This window comes from Uloborus diversus, chromosome 2 (genome assembly GCF_026930045.1).
Source record: "Uloborus diversus isolate 005 chromosome 2, Udiv.v.3.1, whole genome shotgun sequence".
In the NCBI taxonomy this organism is placed as follows: Eukaryota; Metazoa; Arthropoda; class Arachnida; order Araneae; family Uloboridae; genus Uloborus; species Uloborus diversus.
Genome location: NC_072732.1, coordinates 44205737 through 44224639, shown reverse-complemented (window position 1 = coordinate 44224639; position 18903 = coordinate 44205737). Strand labels below are relative to the sequence as shown.

General features: G+C 35.4%; 1 protein-coding gene across 1 annotated transcript in view; it reads left to right on the top strand.

Annotated features, from left to right (window-relative positions):
* LOC129235265 (methylcytosine dioxygenase tet3-like) overlaps window positions 1-18903 on the top strand; it is a 77144-nt gene that overhangs the window by 35300 nt on the left and 22941 nt on the right. The window contains exon 3 of the mRNA XM_054868978.1: window positions 14944-15132. Within this exon, the coding sequence (XP_054724953.1) occupies window positions 14944-15132 (189 nt within the window). The remainder of the gene's footprint in view (window positions 1-14943; window positions 15133-18903) is intronic.

Sequence of the window (18903 nt, the reverse complement as noted above, 5' to 3'; positions counted from 1 at the left end):
AAAAACAAAATCAGGCCTTCATATTCACAATATTAGAGTTATTGCATAAATAAAATCAAACCATTAGACCTAAATCACAATATTTGTCGTTGAAAAAAACATCAAATTAAACAAAAACATCTTAGTCTATGGGTCAAGCGGTTGATATCGGTGGATCGGAATCTTCTCCGCTTTCCCGGTCTGGGGTTCGTTATCGAGTTGAAGAATTTGCGGAGGGAAAATCCCGCACGGACCTTTGGACTGCGCGCGGGATTTACCGATTTTGTGCGCGTTTCGCGTAATCCCGCGCTCTATTTCAGTGCCATTATATTTCAACTTTTAGACTGATTTGTTGGTGTGGGAACTTTCGCTGTTACGCTGTCAGCAAGGCCGTAGCCAGGATATTTTTTCGGGGAGGGACATGGTCGGAGGCAAAAATGGTTCCAGACATGTAATGGGAAAAAATAGCGTTTAAAAATTATGTTTTTTATGTTGTTTGCGAAAATTAAACTGAAATGTAATTAAAAAATTAGTTTCAAATAATTATTTTGATTAACTGCTTCAAAAATTTCGTAACATATTTAGACCAGACGAAATAAAAGAACTAACTGCCTGCACTTATACGGTCTATAATACATGACACAGTGTTTATTACATGTCTACAATTACAAATGCACGCAACAGAGGCTTTAAAAAAAAAAAACTTCCCAGCAAGTTAGTGAAAATAGTCACAATTGAAAAGCAATCTACAATTGCCACCTGGGGAAAAAAAAAAAAAAAAAACCTTAAAGGCTGATCTACAAAATTACACATTTAATCAAAAGTATGATTAGATTAAAAATGGTAGTTTTGATCATGTAAATCTGTTGAGTATTGTTGAAGTATATATAACAAAGAATGCTTTTAAAATGTTATTTTGCAACAGTGGCGTAACTACGTACCGCAAGACCCCGCAACGCGGTGGGGCCCGGAGTAGGAAGGGGCCCAGAAATGTTTGAGTTTTGTTTTCATTCAATTTCATTAAATTTTCCGAAAATCAAGCTTAGTTTAAAACTTTATATTGGTTCTAGGGCCCTCTATAACCCCAGAATCTATTGACAAAAATAAAATATCGGGGCCTTAGGCCAAACCCTTTTTCGGAGTCCTCATAAAGGCAAACATTACAATTTTTGCTATTTGCTAAAACAGTTATAGCCATTCGAGGCCCTTGAACAGAAGGCGCTCTTAATCACGCCCTATTTGACCTTTTCAGTAACCCTGAGAAGGGGGCCCACGGACCAACTTCCCTGCGAGAAAACCGAACCTCGGCACGGTGCAAAAAGTATCATACCCTCCCTAGGCCACCTGCCACGGAAAGAAGGGAAAATTCCTGAAAGAAAAGGGAAAAAAGTTCTGACTACCGGAGCACGGAAAAAGACAGCTAAGAGACATTTTTGGGTAGGATCTGGATTGGGGGGGGGGGGGGGATGGAATCGGAAGGGGCCCGAAAATTTTTGAACTTTGTTTTTACTCAATCTTATTAAACTTTGTTTTGAATGCTGATGTTGGTTCTAGGCCCCCCTCTAGGACCCCAGAACTTATTGGGTTGGGGTATTGGAGGCTATTGGATTAAGATATCAGAGATCATAGGCCCAAACTTTTCGGGTCCCTTTTGTAGCCAAACATTACAATTCTTGCCATTTGCTAAAACTGTTTTCGCCTTTTGGAGACCCCAAATAGCAGGCTCTAGGCCACGGCCTAGTTGGCCTATTCAGTAAACAGGCCCTCTTACATTTTTTTTTTTTCAAAATAAATAATAGGGCCTTAGCCAAGAAGGTAGGAAAGGAGGGATCGTAAAACTAAATAATTTCTTTTTACTTCACCAAAGACAGCCATTTGTGTTTTTAAACTTCAATTTCGTAAACTTTCTGGGAGAGAGTCTGAAAAACCTCCTTCCCCCTAATCTGTCTAAAAATCTTTTTAAATTGTTTTTTTATTATAAACTTCTATTCAAAAAATTCCGGGGTAAAGTTCCGAACCTCATCTTTCCCAAATTTAAGATTTTAAAACGTTAATCTTCAAAAAATCCCGGAATAGCCCCGGAACCCCATCTCTTCTCGTTTGGTCATCAAATGTGGCCTACAACTGCGTTCCAGAAGTTCAATTTTGAAAAATTTTCGGGGGAGCCTCCGAACTCTCGTTCCTTTTAAAATTACCGAAGATCATCTAAAATTGCGTATAGGGAACTTCATTATCAAAAGAATATTCCGGAGGTTTCATCTTTGAACAGCTCGCGTTTACATAATATCTTAAAAATGCATTTGTGGACCACTTTCGATGAAGCTAGGAGAAGAAATAAGGGGGTTTGAAACTTTGCCCCTTAATTTTTCGAAATCGAAGTCCAAAAATGCACTTTAAAGATGGCTTACAATCGCATTTTTAAAACTTTAACTTCGAAACATTTACCAAGAAGGTGTCAAACTTGCTCTCTTCTTAATATCACCTAAATTCGTCGAAAATTGCGTTTTTGGAACTTCAATTTCAAACATTCTGGGCAGAGTCCCCATTTATTTCCTTGTTGTAACGTCAAAGGTGGCCTGCAATTGTGTTTTTTAAAGTTCCATTTCAAAAAATTTCCGGGGGAGGGCCCCCGAGTCCACCCCCTTTTCGTTAACATTAACGAATTTTGTCTAAAATTACGTTTTTAGAACTTTAATATTGAGATATTTTCGGAAGAGTCCCCGACTCCTTCCCCCGAAGGTGGTTCCCAATCATGGGTGTAAAAACTTCCGAAAAAATTACGGTTAAGACCCCCGAATTTTTCATCCTCCTAACATCATGACGAACGTTTAAAATCACTATTTCGAAAAAACTGTGAGTGAGAGTTCTGAAACTTATCCTTTCACCTAACGTCATCAAAGGTGGCCAATTGCATTTTTAGAAGTTCAATTTCGATAAATTTCCTGGGATAACTGCCGAAATCCGTTTTTTCAACATCATCGAAGGTCGTCTTTTAAAATTGCGTTTTTCGAGCTCCCATACCAAAATATTTGTGGAAGAGAGTCACTGACCCCTTTCCATTGCGTCACAAAAAATGGGTTGCAATCTCGTTTTTAAAACTTCAATTTCAAAAAAATTACGACGAAGTGCCCTGAACCTTCCTTTTGCCACATATAGTCTGAAATTCCGTTTTTCAAACTGGAACTTCAGTAGAACTTTAGAAACTCCGAACTCTCCTATTTCTGTACAAATGTTATATTTACTATTAAATTCATATTGGTAATTCTTTTTCTCCTCATTGCAACGAGTTATCCGGATTTCTGTAGCGAATGATTGGTTTCTAAACTAAAATCTCAATCCCCCCCCTCTCTCTCTATGTATATATATATATATATATATATATATATATATATATATATATATATATATATATATATATATATATATATATATATATATATATATGTGTGTGTGTGTGTGTGTGTGTGTATTTGAAAAAAAAATGGTGCCGACAAAATAAAAAAAATGCACTGCAAATTACATTAATACGATTTTTAATAGGGGGCCAAAAATCAGATTTTGCAGTGGGGCCGAAAATTTGAAGTTACGCTACTGTTTTGCAATAAAAGTCATTAACATTCTGGGAAAGAACCAAGGTGTAAAAAGTTGGAACGTTTTGAATTTTTTTTTAATTGTGTATGTGGGTGTGGAGGGGGTGAGGAGAAAGGGTCTGACTGGAAAGGAGATTTGTATAACAAGGTCAAATGAAGGAAAAGTAGAGGGAAGAATTTTGATCAGATAGTCTTCGTTTCTTTATTTTTAGAGAAAATTTAAAACTTCGGGGGAGGATTTAATCCGACGGTCCCCACCCTGTCTACGGCCCTGGCTGTCAGTGATGCTCAAAGGGATATGTAATAACATTCAACGAAATCAATATTTAGTAGCCAATAACGAAGCCGATACTTCCTTCCAAAAAAAGTCGTGTTGTGAACTAAAAATTCGCGTTGACTCTAAAATTCGTTACTTGTGAAAAATTCGCGTTATAGCCATTTCGCGTAAGTCGAATCGCGTTGTAGCGGGAGTCGACTGTACTGCAAACACATGCTTCAGTGTTAATCCAAAATCTCACACATTTCTCTGTATTGAGAAAGGTGTTCCTTGTAACACCAAAGAACGTGTCTGCAGTAATTTTCAATTTTTGTGCATCAAAACGTTGTTTATACATACTCATTTAACAAGGAAATGTTGGAATTACACTTTTTTTTTTAGCGGAAATTAAATAAGCAAGCTTGTACAATAAAGCTAACGTACAATAGATGGCAAAAATGTAAAAAAATGAAGAATGAAAAATTTGCAATCTTTGCCTTTATCTGCCTGACAGATTAGATAGCAAAAAAGTGAAAAATTTGCAGACACTGCACTTTACCTTCCCACGGCAATAATATAGGTAGAATCAGCTAAAACGGCAGTAGAAAGTATTTTTAAGTTGAGCAAAAAGTACAGCGATAATATATATATTTTTTAATCAAAACTTTAAAATTCCATCCAGAGTAATTTTTATCGAAGTTTGATGAAACTCTTCTTTAGAAAGCTAACTGTATAGAATTTATTAGTCGTATGGTTATCGCAATCGCTGATTTGTGATGTAGCATTCACCCAGTGCCGCTGAAAGTCAAAACGGACCCCCCCCTCCTATAAAATTTGTGTAATTTATACTATACTTCGATTCCGAGCTGAGCTCCTAGTTTCTGACTAGTCAGACATTGCCTCTCGCCGGTCTGCTTTCACCATAACTACAGTTACATAAGCATACTTATCGTTTTTTTTTTTTTTTTTTTTTGTTTAAATATGAAGCATCGACTTCCAAGAAACATTGAGCGCAAAACATATCGATGTTAGATTAACATGGACCCGCCTGATTCAAAAATGATAAATTCCGATGTTTCTATCGAAAAAATCGACATCGATGTTTCATCCCTAACTACGCATCATAGTACAGTAAAATTAGGCCAAAAAAATGGTCAAACCCAAACATCCAAAAAAACAACAACGTTGAAACCCGTTGTAAATTACTTCTTACCCTTCCAGCAAGAAGTGGTAAAAAGTCTCAGCACTTTGCCCGCTTTGTCGGGTTTCGGAGGAAAGGGGAGGGGGGCGAAATAATCCTCTTTTTAAATAAAAATGATTTCTATTACTTAAAAAAAATACTCAAAAGTCGCAGAAATCATACTCTATAATAGTAAAATAATAAACTCTCATAGAAAAAGTGCTAATTAACCGGAGTGCACAGGCGGGGGGGGGGGGGGGGGGGGTCCATGGCGCAGATTGCATCATTGGAATTTTTAAGGCAGTTTTTTCAGTTTTTCAAGGGGTATTTCTTTCTTTTTTAGGACTTTTACTCTGGATGGGTACTCCGTCACACTTCAGGGGTGCACCATCGCTTTTTTTGGGGGGGGGGGGGGGACCATGAATTTGCATTCTAAAATCAACGATTGCAGTGAAGTTTATGAAAAAATTTCACTGATTTAAAACTTTTCCAAAGTACAAAATGCCACACAATGATATAGTAATGACAGAAGGATAATTCTAAAAGATCTAAGCGAGCTCAATAACCTATTGTGACTGGAGTTATTAAACTGTTTAGATGCGCTGGAGTGATATCTAAAACAAAACCCCTGTGCAGCATAAAAAATAATCGAAATTGACTGCAGTTTACCTCTTTCTTCTTAATTAATTTACTTCAACTTTTCTTTAATCTTTTGCCATTATCGTAAGGGGGGATAAACCGAAATTGCCTACAGTGAGACGAGCAAAGCTGCAATTCTGCACCCTTCAAGTCGGCGGGGGTTCTCGTTTGCAAACACCTAGCCGCCTCTCTTTTACGCAGCATGTTATGTGAATTATGTTAAACATGCGAACATATACTTGCAACACTATCTGAAACTTTCGAGTACACTATGCAATTTAAAAAAAAATGATAAAAAAGTCAAATCAGCTACCCAACGATCTAACACAGTGACAAATTTAGGTGGTCCAGAACCTGTAGTGATTCAACGATGGAAGAAGTCTTGATGAGAGCAATGAGCAATACAACAGTAGAATGCTAAATAATACTGCTCTTCCCTCTCTACGGGTATTGACTCAAGTTGGTAGTGGTGTTGCTCGCCGATACTGGTCGGTCGCTGATAATAAGGTGTAATGTGATGAAGGGGGGTTCCATAAAAGGATATGGAAGGCAAAAAGTTTAGTGGCATTTCTTTGTAAAGGAGGTATGCAATTATGTCTCTAGCTTCTGTTACGTAAATAGTTACTATCTGTAGAGATGTGTAAGCCCAAACCATCTTTTACACCGAATAGTATGAACAGCAAAAAAGATAGAACAACAAATTGCTAAAAACTTCTAGTGCGAGTTGTGCGTTGATCCTCCATCAGTATTCGATGAATCTGGTTTCAGAAGTAAAGAAAACCTGTATGGTTAAGTGTTATTATCCCCCCCCCCCAGAAGCAAAAGATCCATTCACGCCACCATCACAAAATAAACAGTTGGTAAAAGTGTGGGAAAGCTAGTGTCATTTTTGATGGGTACAAAGAAGGAGAAAGCACCACAGAAATATCTGCGTCCTATTACAACAGCAAGCCTTCCGCTCTAGAAGACTTTCTTTGCCTCATATCTTGTGCTTGCTCTGAGGGGTTCATTGGAAAAATGAATATTTGATAAGTCTGAAAGTGGACTGAAGTGCTGAACTATATATGCGCAAACTGTGTCAGACATGGCTGAAACTATAACGATTTTGCCGAGAATCTAGATTCCAAAAAAGATCTTGATAACGAAGACTTTTTGTTACAAGCTTGGAGAGATCATTTGAAAACTCCAGTTCTGTTAGAGCTTTTATCTCAGGCTGATGACGTATTTGAGACATGCATGTTATAACGCAAACTAAAAATTTTGCTTTTAAGTACTGCAAAAAAGCAATATAGTAAAAGGAAAAAAAAAAACAGTTCAGCATGATTTTTCTGACCATTTAATCAAATGTGCCATCAGAGGGGGGAGGGGTAATCTAAAGTATATTATTTCGTTTTGGGAGGTGAGCTACTGTTCTTGTGGGGTGGACAGTCCTGATTTAATGCATTTTAAATTTACATGAAATAATACTTCTACTTGAAATGGAAAGAAGAAGGGGGGGGGGAATTGGCGTATTATTTTTTTTTCGGGGGAGGGGGTGCTGTAGCTTTGGAAGGAGGGGCACCATCGCACTTGGAGGATGGACACACTTGATTACTAACTTGAACTTTGCATAAAATAATATTTCCACTTGAAATGTATGGAAGGAGGGGGGGACTGCTTCATTTTACGGGGATAGGGGGGGGGGCTCTAGGTGGGTTGTGTCATCCCTTTTGGGGTTAAATACCTTTATTTTCATGCTTTTAAATTTAGCATGACATAATATTCCCTCTTGAAATTTACTCAAAATATTCCGAAAAAATGCTCAAAACAGCAATTTTTAGATGCCCCCCCCCCATTCCGAAACCCGACGCACAATGAGGTAGGACTTTTTACCTGTTCTTATTGGGAGGGTATAACAATTTGCACCAGGTTTAGCTTTTTTTTTTTTTTTGGATGTTTGGGTCTGACCCCTATTTTTACTGTACTATCTTTTTCAGGAAAGAAAAATGTTAATACAGTGGGCGCGCCGATTAATTGAATCAGTAGTTGATTGAATCAACCGCTTTAATGAATCAATTGTCAAAAACAGAATGAAATCTAGCTTTATTGAATCAACCGCTTTATTGAATCAGCCGCTTTCTGGAATCAAAATTGTTTAGAACAAGCGTGATTCATATAAGTCGCGCCACTGTACTGGTTTGTAATATCTTGAAAAGAATATTTCTTTCAATGTTTCATCAGGAAATAAAAATGTTTTTGATGAAGTTGCTGAAAGGGGTTATTAAGTCGCATGTATTGCAATAGCGAGGGGCCCCAAAAATGCATACAAAAGTATTTTACTTTGCTCTGTTTATCGTTAAGGCCGCCGAAAAAAAAATTGTAACGGGCCTCGAAACCTGCACATCCGCCACTGTGCAGTCAACTGTGTTTTAAACAGATTGACTTTTAAAATATGCAGGAGCAGTCTCAAAAGCAACCTCGAACTACTATTCTCGAACCTTTACGTTTCATTTTTCTAACCCTACACAAATACTTGATGCCTGTGCGTACATCCACCTTTCAAATTTTGCTCCCCACAGCATTTTTTCTGATTGTTCAATTGTTGCTCAACTGTTATTCTCATTCAAGGCGATGGACCAATACGCAAAATCATCATATCATTTTATTTTCTAGTTAAAATGATTTACTTTTGTGAAACAAATGAATATTTTTGAATGAGAAAGTATAGATTTTGCGAAAAATCGATTTATAAGTTTTTTTCTTATATATATATACTAAGGGTTTAACTAAGATATTTGACTGAGACTTTTTTTCTTTTCTTTTCATATTTTCAATTAGATTTTTCTTTCTCTTCTACTAATCATTGAAATATTAGTTTACTCTACGTTGAAGGTTTTGTTTAAAAAAAAAAAAGGATTTTAGACTCTTTGAGCAAAAAAGGGGAATGTTTTCCTTTTGTGCGACCTTGAAAAAACTGTTGAACAAAAGAACGCATTTTAATTTGCTACATGAAACGTTGGCATTCGCTCGACAATCACAAACCTTTTGACCCTGTGCTTCAGTTGATCCTTATTACTTCAATTTTTACATTTGGGATCTAAAATTTTATCGAACGTAGTTTCATACATACAAGGGTGTGTTATGAAAGCAATGAACATCAATCAGCTTTTATGATTTTACTCTTGTAATCACAGGCGGCGATTGGGACTGAACGGGGGGGGGGGGGAGACAACGAAAAACATAGGATTTTTAGCGGCACCAAAAAAATTAAAGAGAAAAAAAAAGTACAAAATTTTGCTAAGGCTGGTTTTGAGAGCGTATGAGTGGTTATTGATGTAAATATAATAGCTTTACTCATGTTTTCTTAAGATTTTGATGAATTATGTACACAACAAATTTTCCCGAAGAAACACTTAGGCATGAATTAGACTTACATTATTTACCCTAAAGTATTTTGAGACGTCGCAAATACTTGGTAATAATTTCATTAAGCAGGTATGGCTTGTTAAAGTAAAACAATTGATTTACTAATATCGAAACAATAAATACATGAACTAAAAGTTACTGCTTGTGCTGAATAATGCTTCGTAAACAGATATACAAAGTAAAACAAATCATTATGATCTGATAATTTTGACACTTCTGCTTTCTTTTTGTAATTTCTAGTTTTGGTTCCTAAATTGGAAAATAAAATAAATGAACCATAAAAAGTGAGGTGCGGTTGCCCCCCCCCCCCCCCCCCCGAATCGCCGCCACTGATTGTAGTTCAAGTTTCCTAATGATTTTTTCAGATATTTGACAAAAAAGGATTTCACAATATACTTGTATTGCAGCGAAATCAGATTGTTTTCTCTACCTTGGCAATGCGCTGGCAGAGAAAGAACTTTTACAGAGTTTTACTTGAGGCTAATACTAGTTTATTTGCTATCTAAAAGTCGTCGTAATCAGTTCTATTTCAATGTCTTACAATTAAAGTTCTTCATGCATTGAAAAACAAGTTTCTCGTCTGCTTGCGAAGTCTGCAAAAGTGTGTTCTGGATGGAACATCCAAGAAACTAGCTATTAGAACACAGTGCAAATTTCATCGGACTACAAAATCCACTCCCACTTATAGGTAAAAAACATCAGTTTATTGAACCGAATGATAAAATAGTAGAAGCATATACACTCATACTTACATCTAATGAAAAGATATTTTCAGCATCATTTTTTAGCCTACTTTCCCAGTAAAAGTCAGAAAAAGAAGAAAAAAGCATGAAAGAAGGCTTAATGCATCTTAAAAATATCGCGAAAAACAAAAAAAAAAAGACAAAAATAAATAAAACAATTAAATAAATATCGAAAAATTAAAAATTGGAAAGTAGGGTATTGAGATGGGGAAAAATGTCTGTCGGTCTGTCTGTCTGTCGGTCTGTCCCCCCCCCCCCCCCCCAATAACTTTCGAATGAATATTCCGATTCGAACAAACTTTTTTTTGTTCGAAAGATCTCGGCGAGGACATCTCATTCCCATATTTTACTTTTTGATTTGAACTATTTTTGTTCAATTTTGAACAGTTCAAAAAAACTTAACATTAGCGCCTACGGGGAAATTCAAGGCAATTCCGAACTGTGAGGCGAATTTGCTTCAAACAAACTTCGTAGGAAAAAACTTTTGATGATAAACTTGTATATAAAATATGTTTTTGATTTGAACAATTTTCCGTTCAATTTCTAACAGTTCAAATCCCTGAACATTAGCGCCTACGGGGAAACTGTAAGTCAATGTAGATTCCGTACTTGAAGGCGGATTTACTTCAAACAAATTTTGTTGGAAATAGCTCTTGACGCCAAACTCCAGACTTCAACTTCGAGAATTTAGGGGCACTTGACTCCGACTCCGACTCCTGTGCCCGACAATTAATCGGACTCCGACTCCCCGACTTCGACTCTGACTTCGTAGCTTTGGCAAAAATTTATACACGAAGGACAAATGACTGAATCCGATTCTTAGATATTCGACTCCGACTTCTTTACCCCAAAATGAGATTGACTCCGACTCCGCAGACATTATTTTAACTGTGAAATAAAGTCATTTAGGTTTCTACATAAAGTTATGCGCAGACGATTTTTTTTTTTTTTTTTGACAAGAAAATTATTTTTTTAAGTCGACATTTTATTGTTTTTATTTATTTTGGTAAGTGCATTAATTCATTTAAAAAATTGCTTTTGGCAACAGGGAAAAAGAAACGATTTTTTTTTTTTTTTTGATGTGATGTTTTTATTTTAATGAGCTTATTAATTTTAATTATTATTTTTTCGTTTTGAAAGCTGTTAAAGATTTTTTTTAATGGAAAAAAGTGTACTAGCTGCTTTGTTTAAAAGTTGCTGCTATTTTATTTGTTCAGTTTTTTTTTTTTAACGCATCTATTTTTTTTAGATGAGTAAGGAATATTTTATTCCTAGAAATCAGCTTAAAGTATTTTAAAAATATGTTTGAAAACATTTGCGATTTTAGCTATTTTTGAGAATATTGATCAGGTACTAGAAAGTAGTATGGGTATACGGGAAAGTAGGCTCGTCTAGTTCTAGACAGAACTTCTTGTTTAAATTGAAATATTGCAATAATGTCTCCCAATTTGCCGAATCATCATACAAAACCTACAAATACATAATTAATTTTTTTTTGGAAATTCTGTTGATCACCCGTGACTACCTTCCTCCCTGTATTCATACTGTATGAAAACAATATTAAACTGTTCATAGCATGGTAATAGTATTAAAGAGTTTTTAAAGTGAAACTTCTTTGAGTCTAACGTAAGTACTAAAACATGTGCCTGCAATTTTTATTGCTATTTGTGCATTTTTAAAGTTGTTTTGATGGTTCAAACTGTTCGCATAAATGTTATCATCAAAGGCCCGGAGGGGGGGGGGGCAACTCCCCCCCCCAGAATTTTTTGCTTTAATGTATAGCATATCCTAATGCAGCAGTTTAAACACATGTTCGTACCGTTATGACCCCATTCCCTAGGCCGCCGAGAGCCAAGGGTCCCTTGTCAGCATGGTTTCCGGACCCCCCCCCCCCCAAAAAAAAAAAAAAAACATAAAACTCCCCCCTGCTCCAGTTCGGAGCTGGGCTCCTCGTTTCCGACTAGGCAGACATTCTCGTCAGTCTCCCCCCCCCCCTCCCTCCTCCGCAGCAGGTAATTTTAGGTTTCGCTAGTGGTCAACATTTAATTGGATGGGAAATGTATTTTTATTTGTGTAGGTTCTCGTATAATTTTTCGATTTTGCTGCTTAAAACTCATTTAAAGTTTTTTTCCCACAAAACTAATGTTTCACTTTTAAATATTTTCTTACGGACTTCCCCCCAAGTGTTTAAAGAGCAAAAATGAATAAAAGTTCAATTTATTCAATAAAATGTCAGTTTTAATAAGTTATTGGACCTGGAAACTGGCGAAATATTATTTTTTGATCCAGCATTCAGCATGTGTAAAAGTAATAGCAGTGAACGAGGATGCGGGGAACGCATTTTTTTCAGAACAAGATGATCTCTCATTTCACGTAGGAATCCAATCAAGTTTTAATTCCATTTTACTTGGAGATCGCCCCCTTCTTTTTATACTAACATCCAGGCGAGGTCAATCAAACGCGGCGTCTCTAGCGAACTTGCTACTAACCATTTAATCGTCTCTCCCAAAGCTTGCCTGGAAATTCTTTCTGCAAAACAATCCTCGGACCAAATTATTGATTACAGAACGTGCACAAGTTGTTATCTTCTATCAAGAGAACGCTGTCAAACAATGGCGGATTACATTTTCTGACTGTGTTTGATTCGTTTCGCGGGATTCTAGAGCTCTTCAGGCGTTTGTAAATGGAAAGCGACTCCACTTGGATGCGCGCCATGTGTTTGTAGTAGCTGTAGTAAACATGCCGTAGTAATATTTCTTCTTTTTTTTTCTTTCCTTTTTTGTTCAAATATTTCCTGTTGCTATGTTGTTGCCTTTTCTCTTTAAAATTCACACGCTAAATTTCCAGAATGTTTTGAACGTGTAAACAATCAAATTATTTATAAATGAAGAAAATTCTTCAATTTTTTTTTTTTTTTTTTGATGGAATATAGTAGTTTTACATGTCGATGAACAGGCCCGACATTTTTTTTTCTTTGGGGGGGGGGGTCGAGGGGGGATGGGCAATTACCTCTCCTTCCTTTGAGAAATTAATGTATTTACACACATCATGTGATGGTGGTTTTTATTATTTTAGACATTATATACACGGAGTTGAAACCTCTTGACCCCTTCCCGCTAGAAAAAATAAAATAACTTGCCTTTATATGATTTCATGGAGTGATATAGAAGTCTTAAATGTCAATCATGTTTCTTTGTCTTATGCTAATTCATTTAATATGCAGACTGCAAAGGATGTCACATCATCTATTAAAGGGTCTAAACTTCCCCCTAATTATTGTTTTGAAATTATTAATTTTGCCCTTAATTTATTTATTTTTCTCAATAATACTGCGGATAATATTATTATTTTTTTTCAGTTTAAATTATATTTCTTTTGAATCCTATTTCATTTGTTTCCCTTCATGCTTAGATTTTCAGTGAGTTAGTGCTAGTCACTCTTTTGAATGCTTAGACAAGTTTTAAATTACTTTTAATACTAACAATATTCATGTATATTAATGATAATGGTGTAAGTAAGTTCAACAAAAATTAATATTTAAGTACAATTTTTCTAATTGATTTCAGTGTCTTCTCATTCAATAAACAAAGATAAAATGTTCTTTATTGAACATCCCCTTCCCTTTATTTATAATTTAAAAAATTAGGTTTATGCACATATTTTATCAATTTTTTTTATCCAATGTACAAGTAAGAGTAAAATAGGAAATATTAAGCATTGTTTTAACACTCTATCCAATAGGGTTACCCACAGGGGAGGGGGGAATCATGGTGTAAACCAGCGTTTCTAAAATTATGTACCATGAAACCACGCGGTTTCATGGAGAGTACTCAAGGGTTCTACGACACTTGCATTTTTTCTTAACGTTCAAATTAATCACTTAAAAAATAAGATTTGAGTGAAGTGTTTAATGATAATTTTGTGAATGAAAGGCTGAAAAAATATTAATAGTGGATTAAAAAACTATTTATTGTTCATGTATGACCTTCAATTACGTCAACTCTAGAATATCACTCTTTTATTGGAATTTCACATGATCCTTCCTTGCAACAGAAATTTAAAATGATGCCTTTCAGTGAAATTCTGGTGCAAATTATGAATGTTCTCAATTGTCTAGAAACTCCTTGTTGACATTTTTACTATTTGCAACTAAATTTATGTTCTCAACTTATTTGTGGACAAAAACTAAATATCACCACAGACTTAGGGCTGTACCTGATCTGAGAATGCGTCTTTCATCCTTAAAGACTGTGTGTGATGTTGAGGATGTATCTGCCATAATAAAAACTGACACCATTCATATAATTAAAACTTTAAAACTTTGTTCAAAACAAGTTCTGAAATTGTAGATATTTGAAAAAATTTCTTAATTTTGAAATTATTTTTTTTTTACTCGAAAAATACTTTTTTAAACGAAAAAAAAACACATTGTTATTGAAAATAAACCATTTCTAGAATGTTGCATACAAACTATAATGTTGAGGAAAACATAAGGGTTCCATGAAAAAAGTCGACAGTTAAAAGGGTTCCACCTATCAAACAAATTAAGAAATGCTGGTGTAAACCATGGTGTTGATTGATCATCAAAGAAAAATGTTGCTGGATGAAGGGGGGTTGGTAGTCGGAAGACGTATTTATGCCAGGGTTGCCCAACCCCCAATATTGCAAAGACCCCCCTCCCAGAGCAATAGCCCCCAAAAGTAAAAAATATCCCTGACCCCCCTACACAAAGAATTCAATGCTGCATCTGCATCATGATCTCCCCCCCCCCCCAGGTGGGTACGCAAGTCATGCATCCCACAGGGTGCATATACTTTGAATATTTGTGTCTTATGTTTGAGTTTCAGGGTGTTTGACATATGCTGTAGCTCATCAGTGGTAAATTTAATATACATATTATTATATAGGTATATTTTTTTATAAGAATGGAAAGAGGTGAATGGAGGACAAATGTACCCTCCTGCCCCCCTCCCCCTTCAAATGATGGACCTGGTTGTACCATTACTAAAGTGTTGAACTACTGTTTATAATAAAGCCAAAATTATAGAAATATTTCATAATGTTATCGAAAAGTTGCAAAGCATAGTTAAGCATTTTTTGAAATTTTTTAAAACATACTGAATATTGCATTTTATCTCCTTGTTTTTAAAGGCTGCTGAAGAAGCTGTTAAAGCTGGGAGGAAAGGCAGCAAAGAATTATTAAATACAAATAATTTGGAGTGCCTCCGAAATTCTGCTGACATCAGTAGCAAAGTTAATGGTGGACCTCAGCCATATATCAATCAAGGAGATAGTCAGCCACCATCAAATTCTGCAACAATGCATTTGGGGAATCAAGGCGTAAGTTCATTTCTTTATTTGTTTATAGGGGAGACTTGATCCCTAGGGATACATGATCCCATAGCCAAAAATGTACCAAAACCATTAAGTAGAGATTTGAAATCTGACTATTATGTTCAAATTATAATTGTACATAAAATCTGGCAACACTTAGTCTTTTTCAGCCATTTTTTTTTTCTCAAGAAATGATTGTCTGAATGTGTCAAGGGAAACTTTTTTAAAGGAAAGCATTCTGAAGTTTATATTCGTTATATATACAACATAAAAAAATACAGAAGTGTAATGTTAAAGTTTAGACAGTCTTTAATAATTAAGACATATTTTTAGTTAATTGCCACTGATTGTTAATAATAGAACACGCATGTTTGTAAAAATCGCATATTAGGGGTACTCAGTGCTGCCAACTGCCACGAAAAAATCGTATTTCCTATGAATTACAGCTTTAAACTTTGACACTATGAAAGCGAGTCCAAAGATTATGATTTTCTGTTTTTCTAATGTATAATACCAAAACTTGGAGAGGAAAAAAAACAACATAAACTGCATGAAAACTAAACCCATGAATTTAGAAAATCAGACTTCTAACACGTGTGCTGACAGTGTCTGTGCATAAAACGTAATGCCACTTCCCCCTTTTTCCATGCATATAACACGTGAAAAAGCAGTGCATGTGTGGAAAGAAAATTGCAAATACGTACAGATGGATCTGCAAATTATAAAGCTTAAAACTTGATTTAATAACAGCATAAACATCAAAAGCATAATATGTTCTGTATCATATTTGAAATTTGTTAAGTATCATTGTTTTTGTTCTTGATTCTGTTGACAATTCATCATTGTTTAAATCTGAGGCAGCATCCCCCCTCCCCACTCCAGCCGCAAAATGCTGCTACGATTTTGGATTTTCAATAGTTGGCAGCTTTGGGGTTCCCTTCGTTTAGAGGGATACATGATCCAATGGATCAAGTATCCCTATGTCAATATAAACACAATGAAAACTATAACTGTTGTTTACTTAGTTGACATTAACTTTACACATTCAAAAACATTTTAACATAATAAAATTTATCATAGTATGAGTGATAGATTTAAACAATCACTGCAGTAAATATGCTAAATAATTAAAATATCAGTTCGCACTTGTAACATACATAATGCCTGAAACATCTAAACATAAACTAACTCTACTGATGAATTATGTTCTAATCGGCCAAATGAGCTTGAACGAGTTGAAATGGATTTCAAATCCGTGAATGAATGAAAAAAAAAATTTTTTTTTTTTTTGCTATAGTTAGATTTATAACGAAAAACTGAGTTGCCCATTATGTAGACCCATTAGCAGGTAGAATGCAAAGTTGGATTTCCAGAGTTTGAAATAAGTTTTCTAAAGCAAAAAAGTAATATGCCCTATAAGGCTATTTTTCCTGAAAAATTGACAAAAGTGTAGTGAATAAGAATGAATGTGTTTAGTTGCACATATCCAGTTGTGTTGAGCAGAACTTTAAGAATTACAACAAACAAATTGTTTGCATTTGACTTTTCAGGTTTTGAAAACATATGCTAGGCTTTCTTTTCTTTTTTTATAAGTACACTGATACTTACATTTTTCTTCCCTCTTTTTAAAAATTAGTTCAATTGATAAAACTCTTAATTTTGTTTTTGTAAGACATGAAGCAAATAAGTCAAATTTTGTGCTTGTTGTGCTATTTTTTTTATTTGTTGTAATTTTAGCTTCATTACGCTACTTTAAAAAAAATTACATTTACAAACATAAATGTGACGACCAGCAACAGGCTCTTGGCCCAGCTAGGCTGGTCTTAGTCAATTTATTAGTCCCCAATGAAGATCAATGGCCCTCTTAAAGCTATCCACCCCCTTGCTCATTTCCACCTCTTCCGGTAAGCTGTTCCAAATGCCCACAACCCTGTTAAAGTAGTAGTTTTTCCTTATTTCCAGGTTAGCCAGAAATCTGAATAGCTTAAAACAATGACCCCTTGCCCTGCTTTTGGTGCAAAAATTAAATCTTAACATCATTCATTTTGATAAATTTAAACGACTGAAACTCGCTCCCTCTGATTCTTATTTGTTCCAGGCTATACACATTACGTCTATTAAGTCTGGTATCATAATGTAAATCTGAAAGTCCTCTTACTAGTCTAGTTACCCTTCTTTAAACTCTTTCCAATACAGAAATATCTTTCCTCAGATAAGGCGACCAAAACTGCACAGCATACTCCAAATGGGGTCTTACTAAACTCCTATATAAAGGCAGAAGAGCCTTCTTAGATTTGTTTGAAATAGATCTATTGATAAACCCAAGCATTATGTTGGCTTTGTTACTTGCAATGCTGCACTGTTGGCTAAACTTGAAGTCCTGATTTATTAAGATGCCCAGATCAATAACATTTTCTGCCTGACTAATGATTGAACCCTGTAAACGATAACTCGTACATTTATTTCCATTACCTAAGTGTAGCACTTGACATTTCCCTACATTAACTGCCATACCCCACTTAACAGCCCACTTAATAATATAATCTAAATCCTCTTGAAGCTGTTTTATCTGCTCTTCGTTTTCTACAATCCCCATAACTTTTACATCATCAGCAAAACAATTCATGTTTCCAGAAATATTCTCATTGACGTCATTCATAAAAATAATTAAAAAGAGAGGCCCTAAGTGCTACACTTAGGTTATGGAAATAATTGTACAAGTTATTATTTACAGTCTTTGGTCAATCGTCAGGCAGAAAACGTTATTGATTTGGGTATCTTAATAACACAGGATTTCAAGTTTAGTCAACAGTGCAGCATTGCAAATAACAAAGCCAACAGAATGCTTGGGTTTATCAATAGATCTATTTCAAACAAATCTAAGAAGGTTGGTTCTTTTGGTTCTTCTGCCATTACATAGGAGTTTAGTAAGACCTCATTTGGCGTCTGCTGTTCAGTTTTTGTCTCCTTATCTCGGGAAAGATATTTCTGTGTTTGGAAGGGTTCAAAGAAGGGTTACTAGACTAGTAAGAAGACTTTCTGATTTAGACTATGATAACAGATTTAATAGGCTTAATATATAGCCTGGAGCAAAGGAGAGCCAAAGGGGACATGATTCAGTTGTTTAAATTTATCAAAATGAAAGATGTTAATGGGTTAAATTTTTTCACGGAAAGTAAGACGAGGGGACATTGTTTTAAGCTTTTCAAATCTCAGGTTAACCTGGAAATCAGGAAAAATTGCTTCTTTAGTAGGGTCGTGGGCACTTGGAACAGCTTAGCGGAAGAGGTGGTAATGAACAAGGGGGTGGATAGCTTTAAGAGAGCCAATGTTCTTCATTGGGTACTTATGAACTGACTAGGATCAGCCTAGCTGGACCCAAAGCCTGTTGCTGGTCGTCACATTTCTATTTATACATGAAAAATTAATCGTCAAAAAAATATATATATACAATAATAAAAACTAGGACTAACGGTTGAAAAAGTAGGGGTCTTGCAGGTTAAATGGAGACACACTGCAAAACATAAAAGAGATAGACAAGGTTCAAATGGGTACTGCAAATCAAAAAATTTGAGAACCCCTGCTCTGTGAGTTAAGCTTTAATGTGTTAAGCTCTGCGTAACCTATCAAAAATAGGACATATTTCACTAAATTAGCTTTCTGAATAGTACACAGTCAGGCATTGCTTTCTCCTTCAAACTAACGCTTTATAGTTGACACCCTTCCTAATTTAACGGTCTTGCAAATATCCTGGGTGAAAAAATTTTGAATTTGCAT